The sequence below is a fragment of the Emydura macquarii genome, unplaced genomic scaffold, assembly GCF_026122565.2.
Source record: "Emydura macquarii macquarii isolate MOO-44397 ecotype Brisbane River unplaced genomic scaffold, CSIRO-AGI_Emac_v2 contig_2768, whole genome shotgun sequence".
In the NCBI taxonomy this organism is placed as follows: Eukaryota; Metazoa; Chordata; order Testudines; family Chelidae; genus Emydura; species Emydura macquarii.
The window spans coordinates 41,261,578-41,285,436 of record NW_027132905.1 but is presented as its reverse complement, the minus strand read 5'-3'; the positions used below and the strand labels follow the sequence as shown (position 1 = coordinate 41,285,436).

At 37.5% G+C, this 23,859-nt stretch overlaps 1 protein-coding gene and 1 long non-coding RNA gene across 4 annotated transcripts in view; one reads left to right on the top strand and one right to left on the bottom strand.

Annotated features, from left to right (window-relative positions):
• The window catches only part of LOC137165768 (uncharacterized), a 38,646-nt gene extending 34,546 nt beyond the window's left edge, over positions 1–4,100 (top strand). The window contains exons 2-3 of the long non-coding RNA XR_010923487.1: positions 1,476–1,551; positions 2,179–4,100. This is a non-coding gene — a long non-coding RNA (uncharacterized lncRNA). The remainder of the gene's footprint in view (positions 1–1,475; positions 1,552–2,178) is intronic.
• Positions 1–23,859, bottom strand: part of GNB1 (G protein subunit beta 1) — an 84,493-nt gene that overhangs the window by 1,153 nt on the left and 59,481 nt on the right. For all 3 annotated transcript variants that reach the window (XM_067567192.1, XM_067567190.1, XM_067567191.1), the window contains 7 exons: positions 22,441–22,479; positions 20,687–20,793; positions 15,831–15,894; positions 14,269–14,431; positions 8,169–8,235; positions 4,840–5,041; positions 4,019–4,235 (listed from right to left, as the gene is read on the bottom strand). In XM_067567192.1, the coding sequence (XP_067423293.1) occupies positions 4,019–4,235; positions 4,840–5,041; positions 8,169–8,235; positions 14,269–14,431; positions 15,831–15,894; positions 20,687–20,793; positions 22,441–22,479 (859 nt within the window). The remainder of the gene's footprint in view (positions 1–4,018; positions 4,236–4,839; positions 5,042–8,168; positions 8,236–14,268; positions 14,432–15,830; positions 15,895–20,686; positions 20,794–22,440; positions 22,480–23,859) is intronic.

Genomic DNA, 23,859 nt, shown 5'->3' with positions numbered 1-23,859 from the left:
AGGTCATCACCAGCCTATCAAAATACTGCGGACAGCACACCCCATCCAGTTTTGAATTCTATATTAGCATGTTGCTGCTTAATTCAGTTACTTTCCCTCCTACAGTGTTATACGCCAATCAATCTTTTAAAAAACCCTAGACTATAAAAAACGCAGAGTTAAGCTGCAGAATCTTAAACACACTTAATCTTGCTTGAGTCCTAGCCCTCCTTGGAGGCTTACAAACACATGTATTACGAAAAGGTAATCAAAGGCTGGCCACTTACATGCACTGGATTTGCCAGTATGGAAGATGCTTCCATTCAACCAACACATCATTTTGAAAAACTGAATTGAGAGGGATTGAAAGAGAGACTTACACTTAAATAGTAAGGAAGCTGGTATGACTTTTTATATGAGCATTGAAAGGAAAGAATGTAAAAAGCACCCATGTTCAAGTCTTGCTCAACCCATTACATTATCAAAATCCTGGCCTGGAGAAGTTTCAGTGATGAAAGGACTTAGTTAACCTCTCTCTTTGCATCAGTAACATTGTTCACATGACTCGGTACATTCATGCTGTGAAGAATATTTTCCCATCTAGTTCAGTTGTGACACGTTTAAAAGAACTTAGTGTTAGTACGCATGTTTTAGAATTTAAGTTTCTAAATACTGACTTGGTCACCTAAAGCAAAGTTACTGCTTGCTGAATCAGAATTTGCTTAATTTACTGTACAGAATATGTAATAATATGTTGGGTAATACTGCTGATCTCCACATCCTGTTAAAACTGTAGCAGTGTCAGAGTCTCCCATTTGAATCAGTGGGTTTCTTAATGCAACAAATTCTGTATTTCTGGAGCAGCAGCCACATAATACATGTATAAGTGGTTGATCGCATCTTTGAAAATTCATAGTGCCATGTAGGAAGCCTGCTCTGCTGTCATAGGTGATTAAATGGCTCAGAATTATTCTAGGGCACATGGGAGTAGTACTGTGGATACCATCATGATTATTAGTGTGTCCAGAAGAAAGATGTCTTGCAACTGGGGAAAGTGAAAGGAAAAAGATCCAGTATGGTGCATAAGCTCTGGATATGAGAAGTAACACCACTACCAGAAGTTAGGGAACCGACAGACTCAAACACTAGAATTGTGTAGAACTCTGAGATTAAAGTGGTCCCCAAGCAAAGTACCCCAGGAAGCAAAGTACTTGAGCAGTTAATTTGTGAAGGATGAGTCAATGCATGTTAGGATTCTAATAACCAATTATTAACATATGTGACTGCACACATCTGCAGACTGTCATCCCTTCCTCCTTATTGAGTATTACTGCTCCCTGGAACTCTAACCATCCTTGGTCATCCCTTTTTCCATTCAACACCCCTCTACTACGAGGTTTATGCAGGGAGCACAGAGGATTTCTGGGAAAGTGGGAGCCAGATCAGCTGTGGTGATGTATCTATTTTTCACCCCTTCCCTTCCACTTTCCCTGCAGGAGGAACATGCAGAAATCACTGCCTCTACAATCCAAAAAACAACCACAGCAAACCGCAGAATGCGGGACTCCCAAGGTAAATACTACCCTAATTAAACAGATGTGTAATGGGGCAAGGTAACTTATTCTATAGGGACTCTGAAAAGTAGTTTTTCCTACTTAAAAGTCAACCCAAAGTACAACCTAGTGCATTGGTGACAAGTCACACTGCATTAGTATAGTATAAAATCAAAGCAGGAAACGGAACAAGTATTAGTCATTTCAATAGGCCAGCAAGCTCAACACTTCCTCCTAGTCAGCTTCAAAGAGGAGAGTTGTCACCAGGGACCAAATATAGTTTTCCCCAACAGAAAAATCATAAAATGTAATAATATGCCACTAAAGAGTTCCCTAATCTGCTTGGATCACCCACCTAATAATTTATCACAAGGATTATAGTGTTGGTCCTAATACTACCACGGAGTTACAAAATTTATGAACTGAAGTCCTGCAGGTAATCCAAAAGCAACAAGTGGCACCTTATATTCATCCACTCAATGGACTCTCAGGTGGAACAGTGAATTACTTTATTTCTATAGCACTTGATTCAAAGCCAGTAGTAGGGAAGATAACACATTTATGAAAGAAAAATTCCCTGCCTATCAATATATTCTGCCGCAGACAACCAATTTGTTTTCATTTGCATGTCCATTTCTGGCTGAAGTATCAAGATTACAGGCTTCAACTGTAAACAACCACCATGATGGGAAAATCTTGAAAGAGGTGCATTTTGACGATATAACGATGTTATATTTTATTTGAAAAATACGTTCCTGGTACAATTAAATCATAAGCAGCACTGAAAAATGAAGTAACCTGCTCTACTCATCAGATGAACTCTGAGCTACCACTGTGCCAATTTCTGCACAGCACTGATAGAAGGTATCAGATTTACTGGAAGAGGGTGGGGAAGAAACAAGCCATGGGAGCATTGCTGTTAGGCTACAGTGAAGGTACTAACGTCACACAGAAAGTCTCTGTTGCTGTGGTCTTCTCTATTCTGAGCACAACCTCCCCCTCAGCAGTGATCCGGTTTGTACCAAGTAATTTTTGTTTATTACTTTTGTCCAGCCTCTAAAACAGAAACTTAGTTTTTTAGCCTTGTGCTGGTTCCAAGGATTAGAAATATTTTCTCTTAATCTATTTTAGTTTCTCTTCTTTACGTTCTATAATCATCAGCAGAAACTTTGTGGTCATTTATGATAACTTGTACTTTCCCTGTTCTAACATCACTAGTTTATATTTTAGGAACTGTTCGTATCTATACTAGCTGGGTTGGTAAATTCAATACTCATTTCTTCCCATTAATTATATCCCTAAATAAAGTGACATAACCTTTTTTTCCTTTTCTTTTTTTGTTATGCCTTTTATAAATACTGCCACAAACACACGTTATCCAGGCATGCCTTATAGATAAGGACACAATTTGGTCAAAGAGGTCACAGATTCTGTGACTTTCTGGGATTTCAGTGACTTCTTGGGCAGGGCTGGAGCAGCTGGTTGGCCAGCCAACTGGCTGGAGTAGCAGGGCTGGAGCGGCTGTAAGCCCCGGCAGCTCTGTTTTCCCTCCTCCCCCAGGGTATTTTTAATAACCGCCAGGGACAGGTTGCAGCTTCTGTGATTTTTTGTTTATTGTCTGCCACCTGTCCCTGATGGTTACTAAAAATACCTGTGACAGAATCTTAACCTTATAGATAAAGTATCATGTTAGTGAGATAGGTACCATCACTCTTACTAAGATAAGGAGACAATAGTATAAGAACCCATCACCACCGACAGTTTCTTCTTCCAAAGCATGCAAAGTCACATTTCATAATAAATACACAAATAAAGCAGCTTTAGAAAATGTGAAACATGAAGTAACTAAAGGGTGAATGTTTAATAAATATTATTCAAAACTCTTCTACTGTGTGAAGAATTTTGAGGTAATAAATCAATGGCTACAAATCTCTGCTTGACAGTTACACACTACCTAAAAATCAGTGCAGGTTCTCAGAGGAATACTAAACAGCTTCAAGCACTGCAGCGCAGCATAGCCACCAACTCTTAACCTGAATCATTTCAGTGAAATAGTGACAATTATCTTCATGTAAATATTAAGCAATTGTAGAACCTCCATATGTGAAGTGATTAATAGTAGGTGTTTCATAAAGTGTCAAATACTTTTAAACCGTCCAAGTGTAAAATAAGCTCTTTGAAGGTAAAAATATATTTAATTTCCACAGATTTAATTCTTTTACTGGGTTCTGTTTGCAGAGGGCAATCTTTCTGTCCTCAGAAACCCCATATTCTTCATTAACATTTACAAATCTACCAGCATGTTGACAACATGGGTAAAATACCTTCACCTGGGATGATCTCACAGCAGACCACATTATTGAGTTTTAAAGGTGAATTACAGTAGGCTAACACCACTGTGCTAATGTTCGATTAAAGGACTGTCAACAGGTCACCCCTTTAGGTATACCTAATAGTATTTAAAACCCAACGCACAAACTGTTTACCTGCTCTATCAGCTTTCAGTGTGTCCCAGACATTACAATTAAAATCATCATAACCAGCTAGGAGGAGACGTCCGCTTTTGGAGAATGCTACAGAGGTGATGCCGCAGATGATGTTGTCATGTGAATAAACCATAAGCTCCTGGTCAGCACGAAGATCAAAGAGCCTGCATGTGGCATCATCTGAGCCTGTGGCAAATGCATTGCCATTTGGGAAGAACTTTAAAACAAAACAAAGAAATTATAGTGTCATAGATACTGTGTATTTTGTAGCTTTTGAGAAAAGGGCTTTTTCTATTTGGCCAACTACTATGAAATCTTAGTGCAAAACATGCTAGATCATTTTCATTTGGTACTTCGGAATACTCTGATACACAGGCCAATCATCTTATGTTGGGAGCTAAAGATCTATTCCCAGCTTGGACTGACTCCCTTTGTGTTCTTTGTCAAGTTCTTTCGCCTGCCTCTTGCCTCAGTTTCCCTATCTGTAAAATGGAGATAAAAGTGCCTTATTATCTCCACCATAGAGGCATTGGCATGACTAGTTAATGTTTTTAAAGACTTCTGAAAATGAAATAATACTATTACTATAAAAATTTTGTAATGTACTATTTAAGCACCTAACAAATAGCCATTTATGGCAATAAACTTTACATTAAATTTATTGTATTGTGTAGTTTTGTCAACGGTGGAAAACACTTCGTTTAGGAAAATCTATGCTGTAATACTCTAGGATGCACTATATGCTAAGTTCTAACAGATGACTGCAGAGTAGACATCATGAACTTAAATCCCATCCCCCAAGTTCCAGAGATCATACGCACACAGATGGCATTGATGTCCGATTCGTGACCAGTGAATGTTTGCCGACACATTCCTTCTCTAACATCCCACAGTTTGGCAGAGGCATCGCAGGCACCAGAAACAAAACACCTGGCATCAGGAGCAAGGGACAGACTCATGACATCCCCAGTGTGCCCAGTAAATGTGGTCGTCTGCTGGCCTGTTTCAATATCCCAAAGGGCGCTTGACAGAAGGGGGAGGAGGAGAAGAACAAAAATTAGAGCCATCAAATAAAATTGATTTAAAAAAAAAAATAAGTCTTGCAGGACATTGCTAGAAGGTTAGACCATGTCAGACAGGGCTGGTTTGTCACTTGTTTTTTCTGGTTTAATTTTGTATTAAAAAGAAAAAGGGAAATATTAAACCCAAAACAAATGGCAAGAAGATGCTCTCCTTTGAGCCATTTTGATACATCATATACAAGTTCTTAGTCTTTGCCTTAAAAAGGCACCAGTGCTTTCAGATGGAGCCACATATTATTCCTGGTTACAGAAGATCAGCTGGGCTAAGAGCAATATAAAGCGAGCAAAGTGACTAATGTTCATCATTGTTGATACATGGAGTTCTGCAACATGGCAGTGTTCTGTGTAGAGCTGTTTTAGAGTAGCACCCACTACTGCTGCTATAGTTAAGATTGAGTCAGTGTTTCCATTATTTTTAAAAAGCAGCTTTTTGAAGGTGTATAATTCAGCCAGAATAATTCACTGTTGCATCATGGCTGTCAGTGCCCCCACTTTTCCATTGACAGCAAGATCATCACAGTGACAATCACAGGGTATAAAAAGAGGATGAAATACTGACTGCATCATCCACAAAAGCAGCAGACTTTCCAGAGATGTTTAGAAGAAAGCATTTAATTTGTCTGTTCTGCTTCTCAGAGGGTTAGCACAATGTAGAATTCTGCTTTGGCTCAGAGCCAGTGCAGAAACCAGTTTTGCGTTTTAGGGCTCCCCAGCTATGTAAACCGTATGTTCAGTGATTAATTCTGTATCAGCCTTCAGTCATCAGTTCCAACTATTATATGAAATTTTACTCAGTGTTCCAGCCCAACTCTACTTACAGCTACAAAACATCATGCCCCACATATAAGTCTCCTCTCTAGTTCCCCATTCTAGGAAACTGCAGGCTTAGAGGAAGGAGATACTGGCTTCCTCCTTCCATAAATGAAGGGAACCATCAGCACAAAAAGCAGAAGTTTTTTCTTAACACAACCAGTTTTCATTATGAACCATGTGTGTTTCAGAGATGCATATGCAGAAACAAGAACAAGACAAAAAGGAATCCTCTGCCAATGGCTAGGCCATAAGAGAAAGCCAGAACATTGCGTACTCAACACCCTACCCAGACTTTGTAAAAATTATTATATGCAACAGTCAGAACCTGCTAAAGCTACATAATCCTGCACAAAGAGCATCACTTTTGCAATTCTTGGTGTATTTAAAAAGTATTCCATTCAATTTTGAAAAATCATGTTACCTTTAAAGAAATTCATGTACAGTCAACATCCGTCTTAAGAAGCCACTCAAAAAGGCCATTTAATAGGTGGGTCCTTAAGAAACTGTAGTGAAGGTCTTAGGAAGACTTCAAAATAATTGCCTTAATGACTGCTGCCTAGTGCACGTACTACTATTTTCCTTTTAAGAAGATATATTTATTCAACATGGGAATTTGTTGGTAAAATGGATATTTATTGGTTAAGCAGGTGTTTAAACAAGCCACACTAAAAGCAGCATAAAAATGTTGTTAAAGTCCAGAAACGCAGCAAACTTTGGGGGAACCTAACGTTACCGTTCCAGTTCTGATGGATTAAAATTAAATCCATCTTAAGTAACAATTCAGTATAAGAACAGAACACAGGCTGAACCTGCTGAAAATCTTGAGTCTTGTTAAGCCTTATTCTATAGAACTATAACCTAAAGGGGCTGTTTCTTTTGTTGGTAATTGCAGAAGAGCTCAAACCACGTAAGGGTCTAGCCCACAAAAACAAGATTTCTTTGCTAGTGGGACTAGAGCATAACATCCTAGAAGCAAATGCACTATAGACAACTCCTAAAGGAGAACGCACCTTGAGTGTTTTAGCTGATCTCTGAAAATGGACTTTGGAGTATATAAATTATAACAGAAAATTAGATTTATATTAAGCCAATGGATCACAAAATTGAAAAATGTTCTAAACCTGATATTTTTAGTTTTGGAATGAATGTTTTGTTAAATGTTCAGCTATGTTCCTTTGAAATTCACTTCTGCTAACTTTTTAAGACGACTTTCTGAAAGTTATTCAGAAGGTTATAGGTTTAAACAAAAAATTTTACCAATATGACTCAATATTTAATATTTTTTCCCTATAATGGTACTACAGAACTTAAAGGAAAAAAGTCTCATTAGTTCTTTCAACCTATCCTTCAGCTGACAACCAAAATCTACGGTTTCATATTCCATCTTCTCACTAATAAAAATTAATATAATGGAGTTCAGAATTTGAAACAACCAACCAGTAACAGAGTGCAAAAAAGGAAGTGCAGAATGTTGGGGCTTTTTTTTAAATGGCTCTGGCATAAAAGTAACTAAACTCCTGTAAAAGTTTGTATTAGGCTAAACCACATGCACTAACTGTGACTCTTTACTGTCTGTATACATCAAGTTCACTTCCTAATAATTTGATAAATGGATTTTTAGAAAGTGCACAAGACTCAACTAAACAGACATTACTGCTCTGGGGGAGCTATTTCCTCTTATCAGACACTGATCCATAACTAGCAGTTGTTACAGGAGACTTGTTTGAAGCTATAGCTCCACAGTGTGTCAAAATTCATATTCCCCAAACTTTAATTCTTTCCTCAGTGAGCCATAATTGCTTTGAATGAGCTCTTGCAGACCATGTGCAATAGTTTTACATCTTAAAAATATTTGTATTAGATGTGTTAATAAAAATCATCAACGATGAAAGTTAGTTAGCACATGCATCTGTCAGCCAATGGTCTGACAAATTCAAAGAAGAATTTAAAGTCTGGCTCTTGACACATCTAATGCTTTTTATTTAAAAAGGGGGTATTCAAAAGCATAGTCTGTAGAGCCTTACAGCAGTATTTCCATTTGTGTGTTATTTATCCTAAATTGCAAGCCATTAGAGGTTTTTAGGCATGCTGTCCAATGAGAATTCTAGAACAAAGACGGCTCACACAGAATTCATACAACAGGAGTGCACACTATTGCTATTACACAAGTGTTATGACAAGTTCCCCTATAATATATATATCTGTATTTTTAAATACACAGCCATTAGTACAAATGTTACAGTTCTACTGCTTACCAAGTAGTGTCTCCAGAGCTGGTAACAATTTGATTATCATCCAGGAAACGGCAGCATGACAAGTAACCTGCAAAAAGTAACATTGGCTGAACAAAGTTGCAAATTCCAGTCTACTTTTCCTATTGAGTTGGTCATGTAGTGAAGCCACCTTTCATGCATGTACTGGGCATGTCTACATTGCAGTCAGAGGTGTAACTGCAGCACATGTAGACATACCTAATATAGCTTTGATCCAGCTAGCAGTAGCAGCATGGGCTAGCCGCCCAAGACCAAAATCTAGGCCCCAGGTGGGTTTGTACAACCTATGCTGCCACAGCTTCACTGCTATTGTTATTAGAGCTAGCTAGGGTATGTCTACACATGCTGCAGACACACCTCTGATTGTAGTGTAGATATTCAGAGAGGAAACCACCAAGAATAGTCAGAAATTTCACAATAAGTACAGATCAGAGTAGTTGGTTAAGGACCACTTTAATTTATAGACTGCTATCAGATTCAATCAGATATTTGCTGATCTTATCCAAACAAAGAGTAAAACTCAAGGCTAGAAAACACAAAAAGTCCATTGGTTGTTCAAGAAAAAAAGGAAAGATCTAAATGAGCAGATGATAGACAGTCTTTCACATAAGACTAGGTTTGAAAGTTCTATTAGCGCTTATCTGGGACAAGAGGGGCTGGGAGCATCACTAGGATTCACTGTCCAAGCAGAAGAGAGTGTGAGAAGAGATGTATCTTGTTTCATAAGTACTAAGGCAACATGAAGAGAGTAAACTGGTGGCCTTATACACAAGGGCAGCAAGCCCTCATGGCATTACTTGGATCAAGCTAACTCTCCTCTACAGGGAAGTACATTGGATGAGGCAACATAAAAAACACCATTTTATTTGGGTATTTCTGTACTGCAGTTTTCTGATCACCCAAAAGCGACCACATGACAAACAGTAGTGCAATAACTTGGCTTCAAGTTGGCTGTCCCAGCTGCCTCCATTGCAAAATTTTTATTCTTATATAGTTCATCTACAGACATATGATATTTTTAGATCTAAATTACAGCACAATGTAACTCCTCATAAAATATCACGCAACTGCCTTAACAGGTTGAAAACTTGATGGGGCTATTCCAATTACTGCCAGTCCCAGCAGAAAGCATGAGAGCCCTCGCTGAGGGATGTGGGGTGGCTCCTCCTCCCCAGGCATTATCCATTCATTGGCCAGCTGGAGGAAGGAAGTGATTCTTCCCTTCCTCTCTCTTTTCATTAATTTAAAGCTTAGGTCAGACCATGTGGAGCCTCTTTTTGCTTTATTTCAATCCATTGGGGCTATATTAGCATAGGCCTGATGGATTTTTTCACCTTCCTCTCAGCATCCTTCATGCATGGTCAGGTTGAACAGGAAGAGGATTTAGTAATTCATGGCCATACTTGGTAGGAAGGTTAGTTGGTTGCATCTTGCAGCCAGTTTCCAGTGAATTTGGAAGGCTAAAAGGAACGGTTCCCAGAAGCGAAAGATCTGTAATTTTGCTGATGGGCCTTCTGCTTATAGGATAGGGGTGATCTGTGGCCATTGTGGACTAAGGTTCCCCCTTTTAGTCCCCTAAAAGGATGTTGGTCAGATTCAGAAAAGCAAGCTGAAACCCTAGGGGTAGGCTGAGGATAGTTTACCTCAGATTCTGGGTTATAAGAACATATGAACAGCCATCCTGGGTCAGACCAATGGTCTATGTAGCCCAGTATCCTGTCTTCCAATCGTGGCCAATGGCAAGAGCTTCAGAGGGAATGAACAGATCAGGTAATCATCAAGTGATCCATCCTGTCGCCCATTCTCAGCTTCTGGCAAACAGCAATCCCTGCCCCTCCTGGCTAATAGCCATTGATGGACCTATCTTCCATGAACTCCATTTTCTTTTTGAACCCCATTATAGTCTTGGCCTTCACAACATCCTCTGGCAAGGAGTTCCACAGGTTGACTGTGTGTGGTGGGAAGAAATACTTCCTTTTGTTAGTTTTAAACCTGTTGCACATTAATTTCATTTAGTAACTCCTAGTTCTTGTGTTATGAGAAAGAGTAAATAACACTTCCTTATTTACTTGCACCACACCAATCATGATTTTATAGACCTCTATCATATCTCTGCTTAGTCATCTCTTTTCCAAGCTGAAAAGTCTGTCTTCTCTCTCTCCCCTCATGTGGAAGCTTTTCCATACCCCTAATAATTTTGGTTGCCCTTTTCTGTACCTCTTCCAATTCCAATATATCTTTTTTGAGATGGGGTGACCAAATCTGCACGCAGTATTCAAGATGTGGGCGTACCATGGATTTATAAAGAGGCAATATGATATTTTCTGTCTTCTTATCTATCACTTTCCTAATGATTCCTAACATTCTATTAGCTTTTTTGGCTGTCGCTGCACGAGTGGATGTTTTCAGAGAACTATCCACAATTACACCAAGATCTCTTTCTTCAGTGGTAACAACCAGTTTAGACCCCATCATTTTATAGGTATAGTTTGGATTGTATTTTCCAATGTGTATTACTTTTATTTTATCAACACTGTATTTCATTTGCCATTTTTACAGCTTTATTGCAGCATCCGTTTAACCCTGCACTAGAAGAGCATTTCATTTACACTGACCCTCTAAGATTTCACACTAACAAATGAAACCAATCACCTCTTTTGATGTACACTTTCCAGGCATCTTGTGTTACAATAAAATACAGTCTTTCACCCACTGTGGAGACCCCATTCACCCTGACATGAGCCCACATACTGCATTTTAGTGATCATACTAATTTACAGGATGCTTCTCTAAAGGAGGTCACTTAACAGCTAAGATATATTACAGAGATATTCTTAGCTTTTTATTGCTCAAATCTTTTTTTAGAGTTTTGACAAGCACATAGACTGCATCATGATCCCCAACAAAAATGTATAAAACAGCTAGTTCAATTTTTCTTTATAATAAGTACTTAAGGAAAAGTATTTTTTATGGATCATGGTTTGCTTAGTTATCACAACTACTAAGTATCTATTTTAGTGGTCAGTCAACATCTCTCTACTTCAGACAGAAGTACACAACTCCAGTGAACCAGATAGCTAATCTATGCTTTGACAGAAACACAAGAGATGAAAGGAAGTGAAGTGCCATCTAAAATATGGTTTAACACATTTTTGTTATTATTTTCATTAAACAAAAGCTTGGAAAGCTTTGCCTGATTACAACCATTTATGAATCACCTTGGTTTCCTTCAATGAATAGTTTTCAGAGAGTTCCTTTTACTCTGTATAAGTAGAGCTTGATCAGGCAGAAAAACAGCAAGACACACAGCCCGCCTGATGTTTACTCTTAAGAGCTGTTAAAGGTTTTTCCGGAGCCATGCTGGCAGCCTCTGGAGTAAGAGGCCTCTGTTTTGCTGCATCTTGGGATTTTGTTCTTTACAGAAACAAAGGCAGCATAAAGATGAGACACAGTTTCTGGGTTGCAACCTTGACAGATATGACTTATTACAAGCTGATTCCGTCCTTCAGATTGCTGGGTGTATTATTACTGAAGCTGGAAGTGAACAAAGGCCTGCTGATATAACACTGAGCAGGTCACATGCTATGGTTATAAGCATCTAACTACTGAAGTGACTGGCACTATATAATATCTAAGAGATAATCAGTCCTGTTATGCACAGTTGGGCTTTCCAGAATCAGCACAGGCACTCTTTGAACCAAAGTTCCAGCCCAATGCAAGAGACAACGGACTCAGACCTCAACAAGGCAGGATATCAAGCCAATTTACATCCTATTTCTGAGCAGCTTCTTGTTCCCATTAAACTTTCAGCTTCCTTTCCTTTTTCCTTAACTGCACATTCCTTCAGCAGGTAGAAGTCACTCTAATGAATAATCATTCCAACTTCTGCTGTGATATGGGATGTTACTGCTGCAATGCTCTTGGGCTGTAGAAGGGGGAAGAGAAAAATCCTGAGCTCATCTCCAAAGCTTTCCACTCTCTGCTTTTAGCTGCCTTACTGAATCTTATTTCAAGGAAACTAGACCCATTATGTGGTTACCTTTATTCTCACAATCCTAGCTCCTTATCCCTAATTATGAGACTCACTTACTTTGGTGAAAAAGCTTGGGACAAATTCTGTGCTGCACCTCTGAAGAGACAGAACCCAGGAGGGCCAAATATAGCCCTGTAGTCTCCAGGATTTTGGCATGGCCCTGATGTAGATTAGAGAAGCCTCAGAATAGCTGTAGTACAGAGAACTCAGACCACTTTCACTTCCTTCTGTCCCCTCCTATCTCCAGCACAAGGGAGCAGTGTAGGACAATCTACACTAACAATTCCCCCGCATCCAGTGAAACTAGCTCTGTGCCCTCCTTTTGAAGGGTAAGCCACTGAAAAGGAATCATTGTGGATCCTAGAATTGGGCACTTCAGGTCCTGGTTGCTAGTAATAGAAATGTGGGGGAGTTTTTTTGCTTTGTTTTGGGTTTTGTTTTTTTTTTTAAAAAGGCTTTCAGATATTTCTACGGCCAGCCAAACATCCTTATGGATTTCCAAGAGTAATAAGATACGAGTCACTCTAGAGTTTAAATCTAAATTCAGTTCAGAAGTTCTTAGATAGCAGTATCCTGAACAGCTAATTATGTCTGGGGGTCTCCAAAGGTATTATGCCGTATCAATGATAATTGGCTGAAGATGTGGGGAAAGAAGGGCTGAGGATAGGTAAGCATCTCGAAGAAAATGAAGACCTTGAAAAACAGGCCACGGTTTAAACCAAAACTCAAAGAATCTATTACTTCTGCCTTCCAGAACTGAGACGGCAATTTAGAAACCAAGAATGGAAATAGTGGGTTTGATTTTCAGGAGGTGCTCAGCACCCACAGCTCCAGGTGAAAGCAACAAGCTGAAATTGCAGCACCTCTGAAAAATCAGACCTCAAATCTTTGAGACCTTATGAAAATCAAGATGAAATTGTCTTGTTCACAGAAATAAAAATTGGTACCAGCAGACAGTCTGAGATATATGATTGCACTCCATGATAAAACAAACGGATGGCCAATTAGGTTTCTCTCTCTGAATTTTTAAATGTAGTGTCCTTTCAATATGAGGGAAGAGCTTGGATACAAAAAAACCAAAACAAATCTCTAAGCAGATATGCTATACAGTAGTAGTTTTACTTTCCATCAAGAAAAAAAGAGTTGCAAAATGAAATTCCCATTTATAATCACCAAACTTCCCTTCCACAACCTCCAAAGACTAGATATTTTGACCCAACTGCATTAAGCTTCACTAGGATATGGTTTTACAATAAGAGCCCTCTTATTAAGAGCACCAACAATGAGGTAAATAAAGAATTATTTAAGACCGCGCACAAATGTAATAAGTTAGGACTCATGTATTTAAGAAAAAAATTTGTCCAATTTTCTGCTACAAAGTTCATTACATATAACGAGTTCAATTATTTTCAATTTGTGTAATGCTGCACTTGCCAACATTTTTTCTGTAAGGGACTGTTGTCTTTTTAGGGAAGTGAGCAATAAAGATTTATGAAGCTGTTAGATTGGTGAAGCTGTTATATTCATTATTTAGATATTTAAAGTATTGCAAAAGTTGTAACAAACATAGTGCTTGTGAGCAATATAGAATTAAGGGCCAAAAGGAACAATTCCTGAAGAAAGATTAAAAACTAAAGATGTATAGATTGGCAAGGTGATGACTATGATTTTGGCATGGGGAAGAGGAGAAGAAAATGTTACCTATTTGAAAACTGAACACACAAGGCAGGGGAAAAATTTATTTAACTAGGTGCAAAAGGGCATGCACAAAAGCAATAGAATTATAAGATGACACTTAACCTTCAGGTTTAATATTAAAGAAAAATTTCCTTACAGAGACTAGACTATGGAATAGACTTTCAAGGGAAGTAATTGAAGCCTCATTGCTTGGTGCATTTAAAATAAGACTGGACTTTATGCTGTAGGAAACCAGTCCTCTGACACTGCAGGATTGAACAGATGACCTAATGGATCTTTTCTATATCTAATGTTCACGATTCATCATGTGTTTCGCTCACAATTAGTTTACCCTTTAGAACTGAGGCTCACCTGTGTGACCAGCCAGCTCACGGCTGACACGTACATTTCCTTCACGAGTTTTCAGGTTGTAAATAGAACAGATGTTATCAAGACCACCACAGGCCACATAGTTTCCAGAGGGGGCATATGCACAGGTCATCACCCAAGATGAACGCAAGGGAATGGCATGGACCTGGAATATAAAGATAAATTACGTATTCTGTTTAAGTCGATTGATCATGAGGAGATTCTTATTTACATCTTCTCTTACACTAATCTCTCTTCAGATCTTATTTTAAAGGTAGCAGGAGGAAGAATACAGACTATAGATTCTGTGGTAATGGGTGGGATATAAAAGTCCAAATAGAAGAGGAATGCCCTGCACTAAAAACACAGCCAACTAATTGCAAGACATGCATCTTCTACCATGAAGCTAATAAAATACCTCAAAATAGTTGTTCAAATCTCCTCAGGATAGGATATAACACATTTATGATCACATTCCTTCTTATTACTAATACTGTGCGCAGCATAATTGCAACAAATACTGCTTAGCCACCATGTAAGACTAGAACATTTTTAGACAACCAGTTTTCAGCTGTAGATAAGCTGTTTTCAGGTGTAATCTACACAACTATTAATAAAAAACTTTCTAGGTTAAGAACATGCCCTCAAATTTTCTGGATTGGAAAGTCTTTCTTTCACTGACTGGATCTTGTTTCAGGGGAACAATGTACTTGTAACCAGAGCACTTGATAAAGAATTCTATTTATGACTCTACCAAAGACTTCCTGTGTGCCCTTAATCAAATAGCAATGTCTCTGAGATCCAGTTTTCCCAATTCTAAAATAGGGATACAAGTCCCTGCCTGCAAGGTATGTTGAAGATTAATTAATGTTTGCAAAAGTTTTGAAATCCTAATATGGATGTCACTGTAGAAGAACAAAGTATTTTATTTCCTATTTCTGCATCATCTTTTTCAATTAAAAAAGCACTTCTGGTTTTTTAACTGCCATTTACCTGCTGAAGATTTTTTATTTTCAGTTCTCTACAACCAGTTTTGTAATTATTCATTTACAAGCATTGCTTTTTCACTCATCATGGAATTTATTATAGAGCTCACAACAGCAATCCTTGGAAACTGTCCACAGCCATATGACCATAAACCTTCTGTAACCCTTTTCCACATCATGTTACTGCAGTCAGAAAGACACCAATCTCTTACCTGTATTCTGCTAATTCTCTGCTTTATTACAGAGCCCAAACTAATATGGCTGTGCTGTGTAGCACATTTCTGGGAAACCTTTGCTAATTAACTTCTACTCCCTTGGATGACAGCTGCTCCTGCAGCAGCAAAGCAAAAATACACTCAAACAACTATATATTTTTAGTTTTTCTGAGACATTTTTTATATATATACACACACACACAGGTCTCTAACCACATTGTTTGAGATTGTAACGATTTTAGAGGTCAAGTTTTTTAAAACTAAGTTTTGCTGTATCCCTTTCAGAGCTAAAGTAGGTAAATAATATTCCCTTCCCTTGTATTTTCAGTCAAATTTTAATTAACCAGCAGTCAATTACTCTCACCTTGTTTGTGGTGTAGCTATCCCAAATGATAAGTTTGCCATCCTGGGAGGCACTAACTAGAAGCCTGGAGAGAAAATGTAAGATAAACAGACAATTACTGCAGGAAAATAAGAAGAGAACAATTTCAGATGGAATGCTATCAAAACTACTAAGATGTTTACATGAAAGGTTTAAAAGATACTATATGAAGTACAATGCAACACCAATATTCTCTTAAATAACATGCCTCAGAAACAAAAGTAGATGCCCTTCATATTACGTGTTAAATATTACTGCTCTTTGAACAGCAGTGCAACCCTCCAAGCCATTTCCAGAGCTTTAACTTCAGAGAAACTATATTAGCAGTTAACAGCAAAGCAACCCAATAGTTGTTGCAATGTTATGTGGTTAAAGCACAGGAGATCTAGGTTCTATGACTATCACTGACTTTTGCAATAGTCACCTACCGCTCTAAGCTTTCCTTTCCCCACATTCGTAAAATAGGGATGCTATCTTTTACAAAAAAAAATTAAAGACAGCAAGATGTTCACTCTCTCCTGATTGTCAAAGATTCTGAGGGTGTGGGTTGAGAAAACACACACAGAGTTATTAGTAAAAGCCTATTTTAGCTTGCTTCCCAATCCAGAAATAATCTGGTAAACTATTAAAAATACATGTGTTATTCTCAGAAGTTGATCTTGTTTCCACATACTTTGCATTGTCTTTTGCAGACCTTCCTTACTGAAAGAGCTGGGGAAAAGGATCTGAGAATTCTTCCTTCCTTCTCCCCGAATGATCCACCGATGCACAAATCAGGAAGTAGCAAAAATAATCCCTAAACAGCACTGATGTCTCTTGATTCATGTATTTGAAACCTTAGAAATCACAGTGATAGGCATACTAAAAATAAGCAGAGCCAGCTAGTTATTTGGACCATTAATAGAATGCTATCTTCTCAATTTCTATTTTAACACATGGCAAAAAAGTTTGTTTCAGGCTGAAAACCAATACAGACCTAAAAATAAATAAAATCCAGTATTGAGTAGAGTTAAAACCCAGGCCAACAGAAAATTTAGTTTATAGAGAAATACTCTTGAGTTGAAGGGTAGAGTGCAGGGAAGGAAGGGGTTGCTTTCTTTTCTTTGTTTCATGTGTGAGTGAGAGAGAGAGAACCTCATTCCTCTCTCACTGGAGACTGTCTGAAATACACCATTTTGCAACAGTGGTATTCTTGGTCTAGTTTAAAATGTGAGCTTTTGTTTCTAGGCTTTATATATATAAATATATATAAATAAATAGGTTCTCTTACTCCAGGAACAAAAAGATCCAGGTTGCAGGAACAATGAGACAAAAAGGGCTGAGCATGCCTTTTTCTACATTAGGGAAGCAGATGTAAAATGGAGTTCAGCTGTGTAATGTTTCATGCTCTGTGAACTGACCTACACACTTTCTTTCCAACATATTACTTAGACTAAGAATTTGGCTATTCACCTTAGAAGTTTCAATAGTATAGTGCTAAAGCACCACATCATTTCAATTTCCATCTTAAGATCTGTATGTGCAAACCTAATTCAAGCAATACCACAGTAAAAAGTCCAAGTCTCAAACACAAATACTATGCAGTACCACCTTTCACTAGTGTAACAGAACACTGGTCATTTTCTAACTTTTAAAGCTGCTATCATCCTAAGAGGCCTTTGTGAAAAGTGTCAGGTTTAATTGTTTATTTTAACACATATTTGTGATAAGGGTCCACATCTCAAGCCAAGTCCCTCCTTTTAAAGATACATTCATTAAAAAATAAAGCAACTGGCTACAACAAATCACCTACCCAAATACACCACTCTAGCTTTATATTAGATCTTCTATTCAGAAATCTGACAGCTTTACTTTTCAGATTCTGGTATCAATACAAGAGCTACTTTAACAGTACAATTACAAACTTTAGGGTAGGGACTTCTTTCATATTGTGTGTACAGTGCCTTATCCTTGATTTGGGCTAAGTGTTACTATAATACTTGTCAGGGTCTAACTGATCACCATATTGGCGTTGGGAAGGAAGTTTCCCCAAGTCAGATTGGCACAGACCCTGCGGGTTTTTCACCTTTCTCTGCAGCATTAGGTGTGGGTCACTTGCAGGTTTAAACTAGTGTAAATGGCAGACTCCCTGTAAACTTGAAGTGTTCAGTAATTCAGTGAACAGTTATGGGTCTAGGACAGGAGTGGGTAGGCAAGGTTCTGTGGTTGCAATGTGCAGGAGATCAGGCTAGATCATGATGGTCTCTTCTGAACTTAATGAGTCTATGAGAAAGAACTGTGGCTGCCTTAGGCTACTCTACTGTGCACAGGTTACACTGGTGCCACTTGAGTCTGACTTTTGTACCTTTAATTCAAGTTCATGAAAACAACCCCAGTTGGCTCCTCTCAGATTGAGTTTGTTGATAAGTGCTACACGTATTTTCAGTAGATAACAGTATTACCTAATTTATCTAGCGAATAAAACACGATGTCACACTTTTGAGCCTTCTACTTTCTCAGGGCAGGAATTGTGGCTTCAATATTTGTACAGTACTGAACACTGTTGGAACTTAGTGGGACATTTAAATGAAATTTTAATTGACTAAATTAAAAAACTTGGTTTCCAATAGATTCCATTTCAACTAGCATGCCCCAAAATTTGTTAAAAATCTTCAAACTAAAACTAACAGAAAAAGGAGAGCCTTTTCCCTAACCTATTAGTTTCAGTAATCTCAGATGTTATTTAAATATATTTATGGTAATACAAATAATTTTCAGACGAAAATATGATTTTCAACTTAGTTATGTCCCTTCAAATGATAGTCTAATCAGCAAAACATTCCTACTGCATAGTAATCTTCTGAATCTCTCCTTTACTGTTAGGGATATGGGCACCTCTTGAGAAAAGGATAAAGATATTTCAGTCCTTGGGGGTGGGGGAATGCATCATGTATAAGTTGTCTCTAGTGAAAACAGTTTTACCTGGAACTTATGTTTTAAGTATCATGAGTAGTGGTTTTTGGTCCTATATGACTTTCTAAATATGCTAACAGTCAGGGTTATTTCTTGAAAATTACATAAACAGTGAGAAAATGCAGTGGGATGGAGACTGTTTGAAGTCAACTACTCCTTTTAGAAATCTGAATGAATTTAGTGTTCATAAAATGCAGAACTAAAATGTAATGGGTAAACTAACAGTGAGGGTAAGTGCTAAGCTGTCTTCCCCAACATAGCTCTGCCAACTACCATCAAGGATGGTACATTGTAAAGATGAGCAAATGAGGCTATTGTAGTCAGGCTGTGTTAAGGTTATGTACATCTTAAGGAGTTCTGATGATATTATGCCAAATTTGCATGAGATTACTTCAATCCAGAGATATATGTAGTCTTGTTCACAGATTCCTTATGTTGTTGTGTATTGTATTTGAAAGGAAAATATACTTTTTAAAAAAATAATTGTGTTTTTATAAAAAGTTACAAAAATATTTACCTGGCCTCCTTCACTTTTTGAAAGAGTGTTAGATAGAAATAAGACAAAAAATAAAGGTCTATGATCTTGAATGTGACACCAGAACTAATTTGGTGATTCCTCCGGCTGACTTTGTTCAATCCTATTGCTAAAAATGCTGAAGTTTTTAGCATGATTTCCTTACTCTTTAAAGTTCTCATTTCAAACTCAGCTTGCCACATGCATAAAATTTAGTCATCCGACACCATAGGCAATGTGATATTGGCCTGTTGATCTAGCTTGCACAGAGCTTAATGGTTTTTCTTTTAAAATAAGTATTTGCCATATAAAATACAACTTTCAACATTGGAAACTACATACTTGTGACAAATTAAAACAATAATCCTATGAAATAAAGTATGAGATTTGACAAAACAAACATGAAACTTTAAATGAAACTGTTATACTTAGTTTATTTGTTGCTCTTCCAACCCTGAGCAATTCAGAAACTGAAAGTAAAAACAAGTACCACTCCTTTAAAAATATTTTCCTCTACCCTCCTCCGCCCCATTTGTTAATATACTAAGCACTTTGCTTTATTCTTGCCTTTGATACATAAACAAACCTAGGATTTAAGTTACTATTTATCAAACTTGTGTGAAAAATCTCTGTATTTAAGACTGAGTTAACAAGATCACCTTCATTAGATTAATAAGGCTTCCTTCAGTAATTTCTGTTGATTAGAAATGTACTTGTTAGGACCAGACTAATTCACATATTAACAAGATTAAAAAAGAAGCTAATTCATCTATTCCTATGATGAGAGATTACCATGTCTACTCATTTCAAGATGGACAATTCACTGTTGTGTGTGCTTTAAGATTCTTATTAAAAAAAAACTGTTCTGATATCAGAGAAGGACTAATATCTTTGAAATAATGTCTGTTTTTAAATGCTTCCTCTAAATCACTGACATAAATTCTACTCTATCTTTAGATTTCCACAGAACTCCTTTGACACCAGCACTGTATTCTTCAGGCAAGAAGGGATTGATACTTTGGAACTGAATTTAGATTATGATGCCAAAAAATAGGGAGGTTAAAAAGAAAAAAAAAAAGTGACATTTAATGTTGCTAAATTCTCTTGGTATTAGAATAGAAGCAAAGGCTATGGAAACTTCAAATGAAGTAACCACCTCCACCTGCATCCAAGATCCCCTCCCTCCTCTTCAAAGAGGACTCTGGTATTTCTAAAATTCTACTTCTAGCAGAAAGAATTTCAGATGGATTATAGGCATGACCTGAAATGCTGTGATTGAATTTCTAATCATCCTATATGAAAAACCAAATTAAACTTTCCACACGCTCTTAATGAAACCCAAAGATTATCCTTCTGTGCCAGTGACACTCACCTGGAATCAGTCCCCCAGTGCATTGCATAAATTTTAGCCAAGTGCCCCCTCAGTGTTCTTCTAGTACGCATCTGAATTCGACCCACTGGATCAATGTTGGCTGTGATCTAAATAGACAAGTTATAATAGATCTTAGATTCTGCATTTATCTTACTCTGAGAATATTCAGATATTCCATTAATGCAGACATACGTAGAGTAATCCATTGCAGAAAAGCAAAAGGATTCAATGCACACATTAACATGTTCACTGATTTAGACAAACTGACTAAGAAATATCTTAGTCCTATGCAATATTTGCTATTCTTCCCCAGGCCCAACTCTTTATCTGAGCATTGTAGGCAAAGCCCTAGCTAAATGTAATTGCACATCCCTCCTCTGGAAGAACAGGAATGTTATCCAGGCCCAGTGAGAAACAACTACATGCATTAGAAACTCTCTTATGTTCAGTTCCCATCTTCTGAAGCCTTTAGGTTTAGGACTACTACAGTCTTGTGGAAAAACATCCTCTCCCTCCCCACAATAGAGATGCATTCAATAGAATATAACTTTCTGTTTTTATAGGTGATGGGAAGTATTTGAGGCTTTAACTGAGCCTAACATTTTGAAGATAAACGAACTCTGAATTTAGATTCAACACAAACTGCCTTTTGAACATAAAGTTTTCAAATTATAATATTAATATTTAATCTCACTTTCTAAAGATAAAAGTATATTCTGGAATGAGTAAGCGAACAGCAAAGTGAGGAAGAAGTCAATACACTATCATTACATTTAATATAAATAGTTTCTCTGGCCTGAAGCAAAGCAATGGCTAAAAAAATAGCACACCGCACATTTCCAGTAATTTACTGAATAAATGAACATACATTATCGTGAATCCAAAAAAGTTTTTAACTTCATTTTACAGATAAGGTCTGCATACTTGTCCTGTCTCCACCTAACACAATTATTTAACAAAAGCATTTGAGTAAAGAACTCTGCTTTATTTTGAAAACTGTCAAGACAGATTAGCGTTCAAACTAACAGATCAGGCCAGATTTAGAATGCCCTTCACTAGTATAAATACAATAGCTTTTTACAGACTTTTGCACATGGAAAATGTTTCAGATATAATACATGTTAAACTTAGCCCAGTTATTTTACAGTTATGGGCAACTTTCTCTGTCACATATAAAAATTTCCCAAGTAATTTAATGCTCAAAGGATGGCTCTTGCTCACTGCCTGTCTCTTGCCTAATGCTGAAGTGGTAGTACTGAATTTGTAGCATTACTCACTTCCGTGGCAACAAACTGACGTCACAGACACAGGGTTATTATTCTAGGTTCAAGCAAAAAGGATTAAACTGAATGGTGAAAGGTAAAATCTGATAAAACACACATCTAGAATAGCTGCTGGCAAAGGCTTCTGTGTAAACAGCCTTCCAGGTTGCTCCAATGTGAGTGGTCCTTCAAATTTTAGTTCCATCTGTTTAATGCTCATCTAAAAATTGGGGAAAGGAACTCAGTGACCTACCAAGGGAAGTACTACTTGATCCTATTATTGTTAGTAGTTGGCCAAGCACAAGCAGTAGGACCTATGCATCATCAAAAGTCACACCATGCGAAGAGGCAAAGAAAGCTAATGTTGCCAAAAAAAAAGACTTGAAAGTATTAAGATATTGTTTATAGTTTATACACACAACTTTGTGTATTTATATTTTTCTTATATAGATTCTTGCAATTAAAATGTGAGCATCTTAAATGAGTGCTTACCTGGGCCAGAGTGGCATCTGCACATGCTTTTCTGGCATCCTGTAACAAGGGAAAAATAGAGACAGCTTAATATGTGTTGAATCATTGCTGACCATTCTGCAAAGTTACTCAGCAGCAAAACAACTAGATTTGGGAAAAATCTTTCAGTTATCACTCAAAGGAGAGAAACTGGAAGAGGAACCTACCAAGCCAGACTTTGCTGCCAATGCGTGTCTAGTATTTTCTCTGATACCTTTATTTATTGAGAAGATAATTCTAGTGTTTAGTGGGCAAGAGTAGGAAGGAATCCTTAACAGCAAGTTTCAAAATGTGATTTCTTTTCATATCACTGATTTCTGATGTAGTGGGTTATCCCTCAATACTTATTGCTGACACTCTGTACATCTTATAATGGATGGTCAAGTTCCAGAATGTTAAGTACAAGGGGGAAGTTGGACTCCACAGGTGCCTTAAATAGGAGCAATACACAGTATATAATTTCCATCTCTGTGTAAGGAACCTAAAACAATTGTTACATAGAGCTAGAAAACACTTCAGAATAAAAAACTATAACCTAAAATAGCCTGAGAGTACATTGCTCTTCACTTGGCCAATGAATACTTTAGTCAATGCTTTAGTGTTTAATGCTACAGACATCAGGTTTTTTTCCTCAAACAGATACTAAAAAAAATGCAGGAAGTCTCTTTATTGGCGCCAAACTTTTATTCTGTTTAAAGAAATTTAAAATTAATGAAGACAGGAAGACATGACATTAGTTTCTTAAGCTCGTTATGTACACAAAAAAGACTGGATAATTTGTGAGTTGTCCTACAATAGTCATTTATATGGATGGAGTCAGCTCAAAAAGAGACTCAGCTATTTTATTCATCTTGTGAAAATTTATGATTGCTTAGGCTCGTCATTGAAAATGCTTCCAAGCACATACTAGTAAGAAATGATGGTGTTGCCATTTTTATCAGTGATCTGGAAGAGGAAGTAAACAGCACATTAATGAAATATGCAGGTTATACAAAACTGGAATAAGTTTCATTCACCAGCCAGGGAACAGACAGCGCCAAAGGACTTAGATTGGAAGCAAAGGCTGCCCATGCAAATTTGGAGTACCTTCTCAGAAGCATTAGTCACAGAGTCCTTTTCCTATAGGACTCTAGTTCAATCACACCTAGACTACAACGTTCAATTCTGGGCACCACATTATTAGAAATATTGAGAAATTGGTAGGGAGTTCAAGCAAAATTGATCAGGGATTGATTTTATTGACCAGAGATTGATTTATTAGCTACATGTAGTTTGGCTAAGAAGGGAAGGGAACATAATATTCTACAGTTATCTGAAAGGTGTAAATACCCTGGATGGAGATAAGTGTAGCATGGCACAAGGAGTTACAACTAAGTAATGGGATTAAGAAAAAGAAATGTA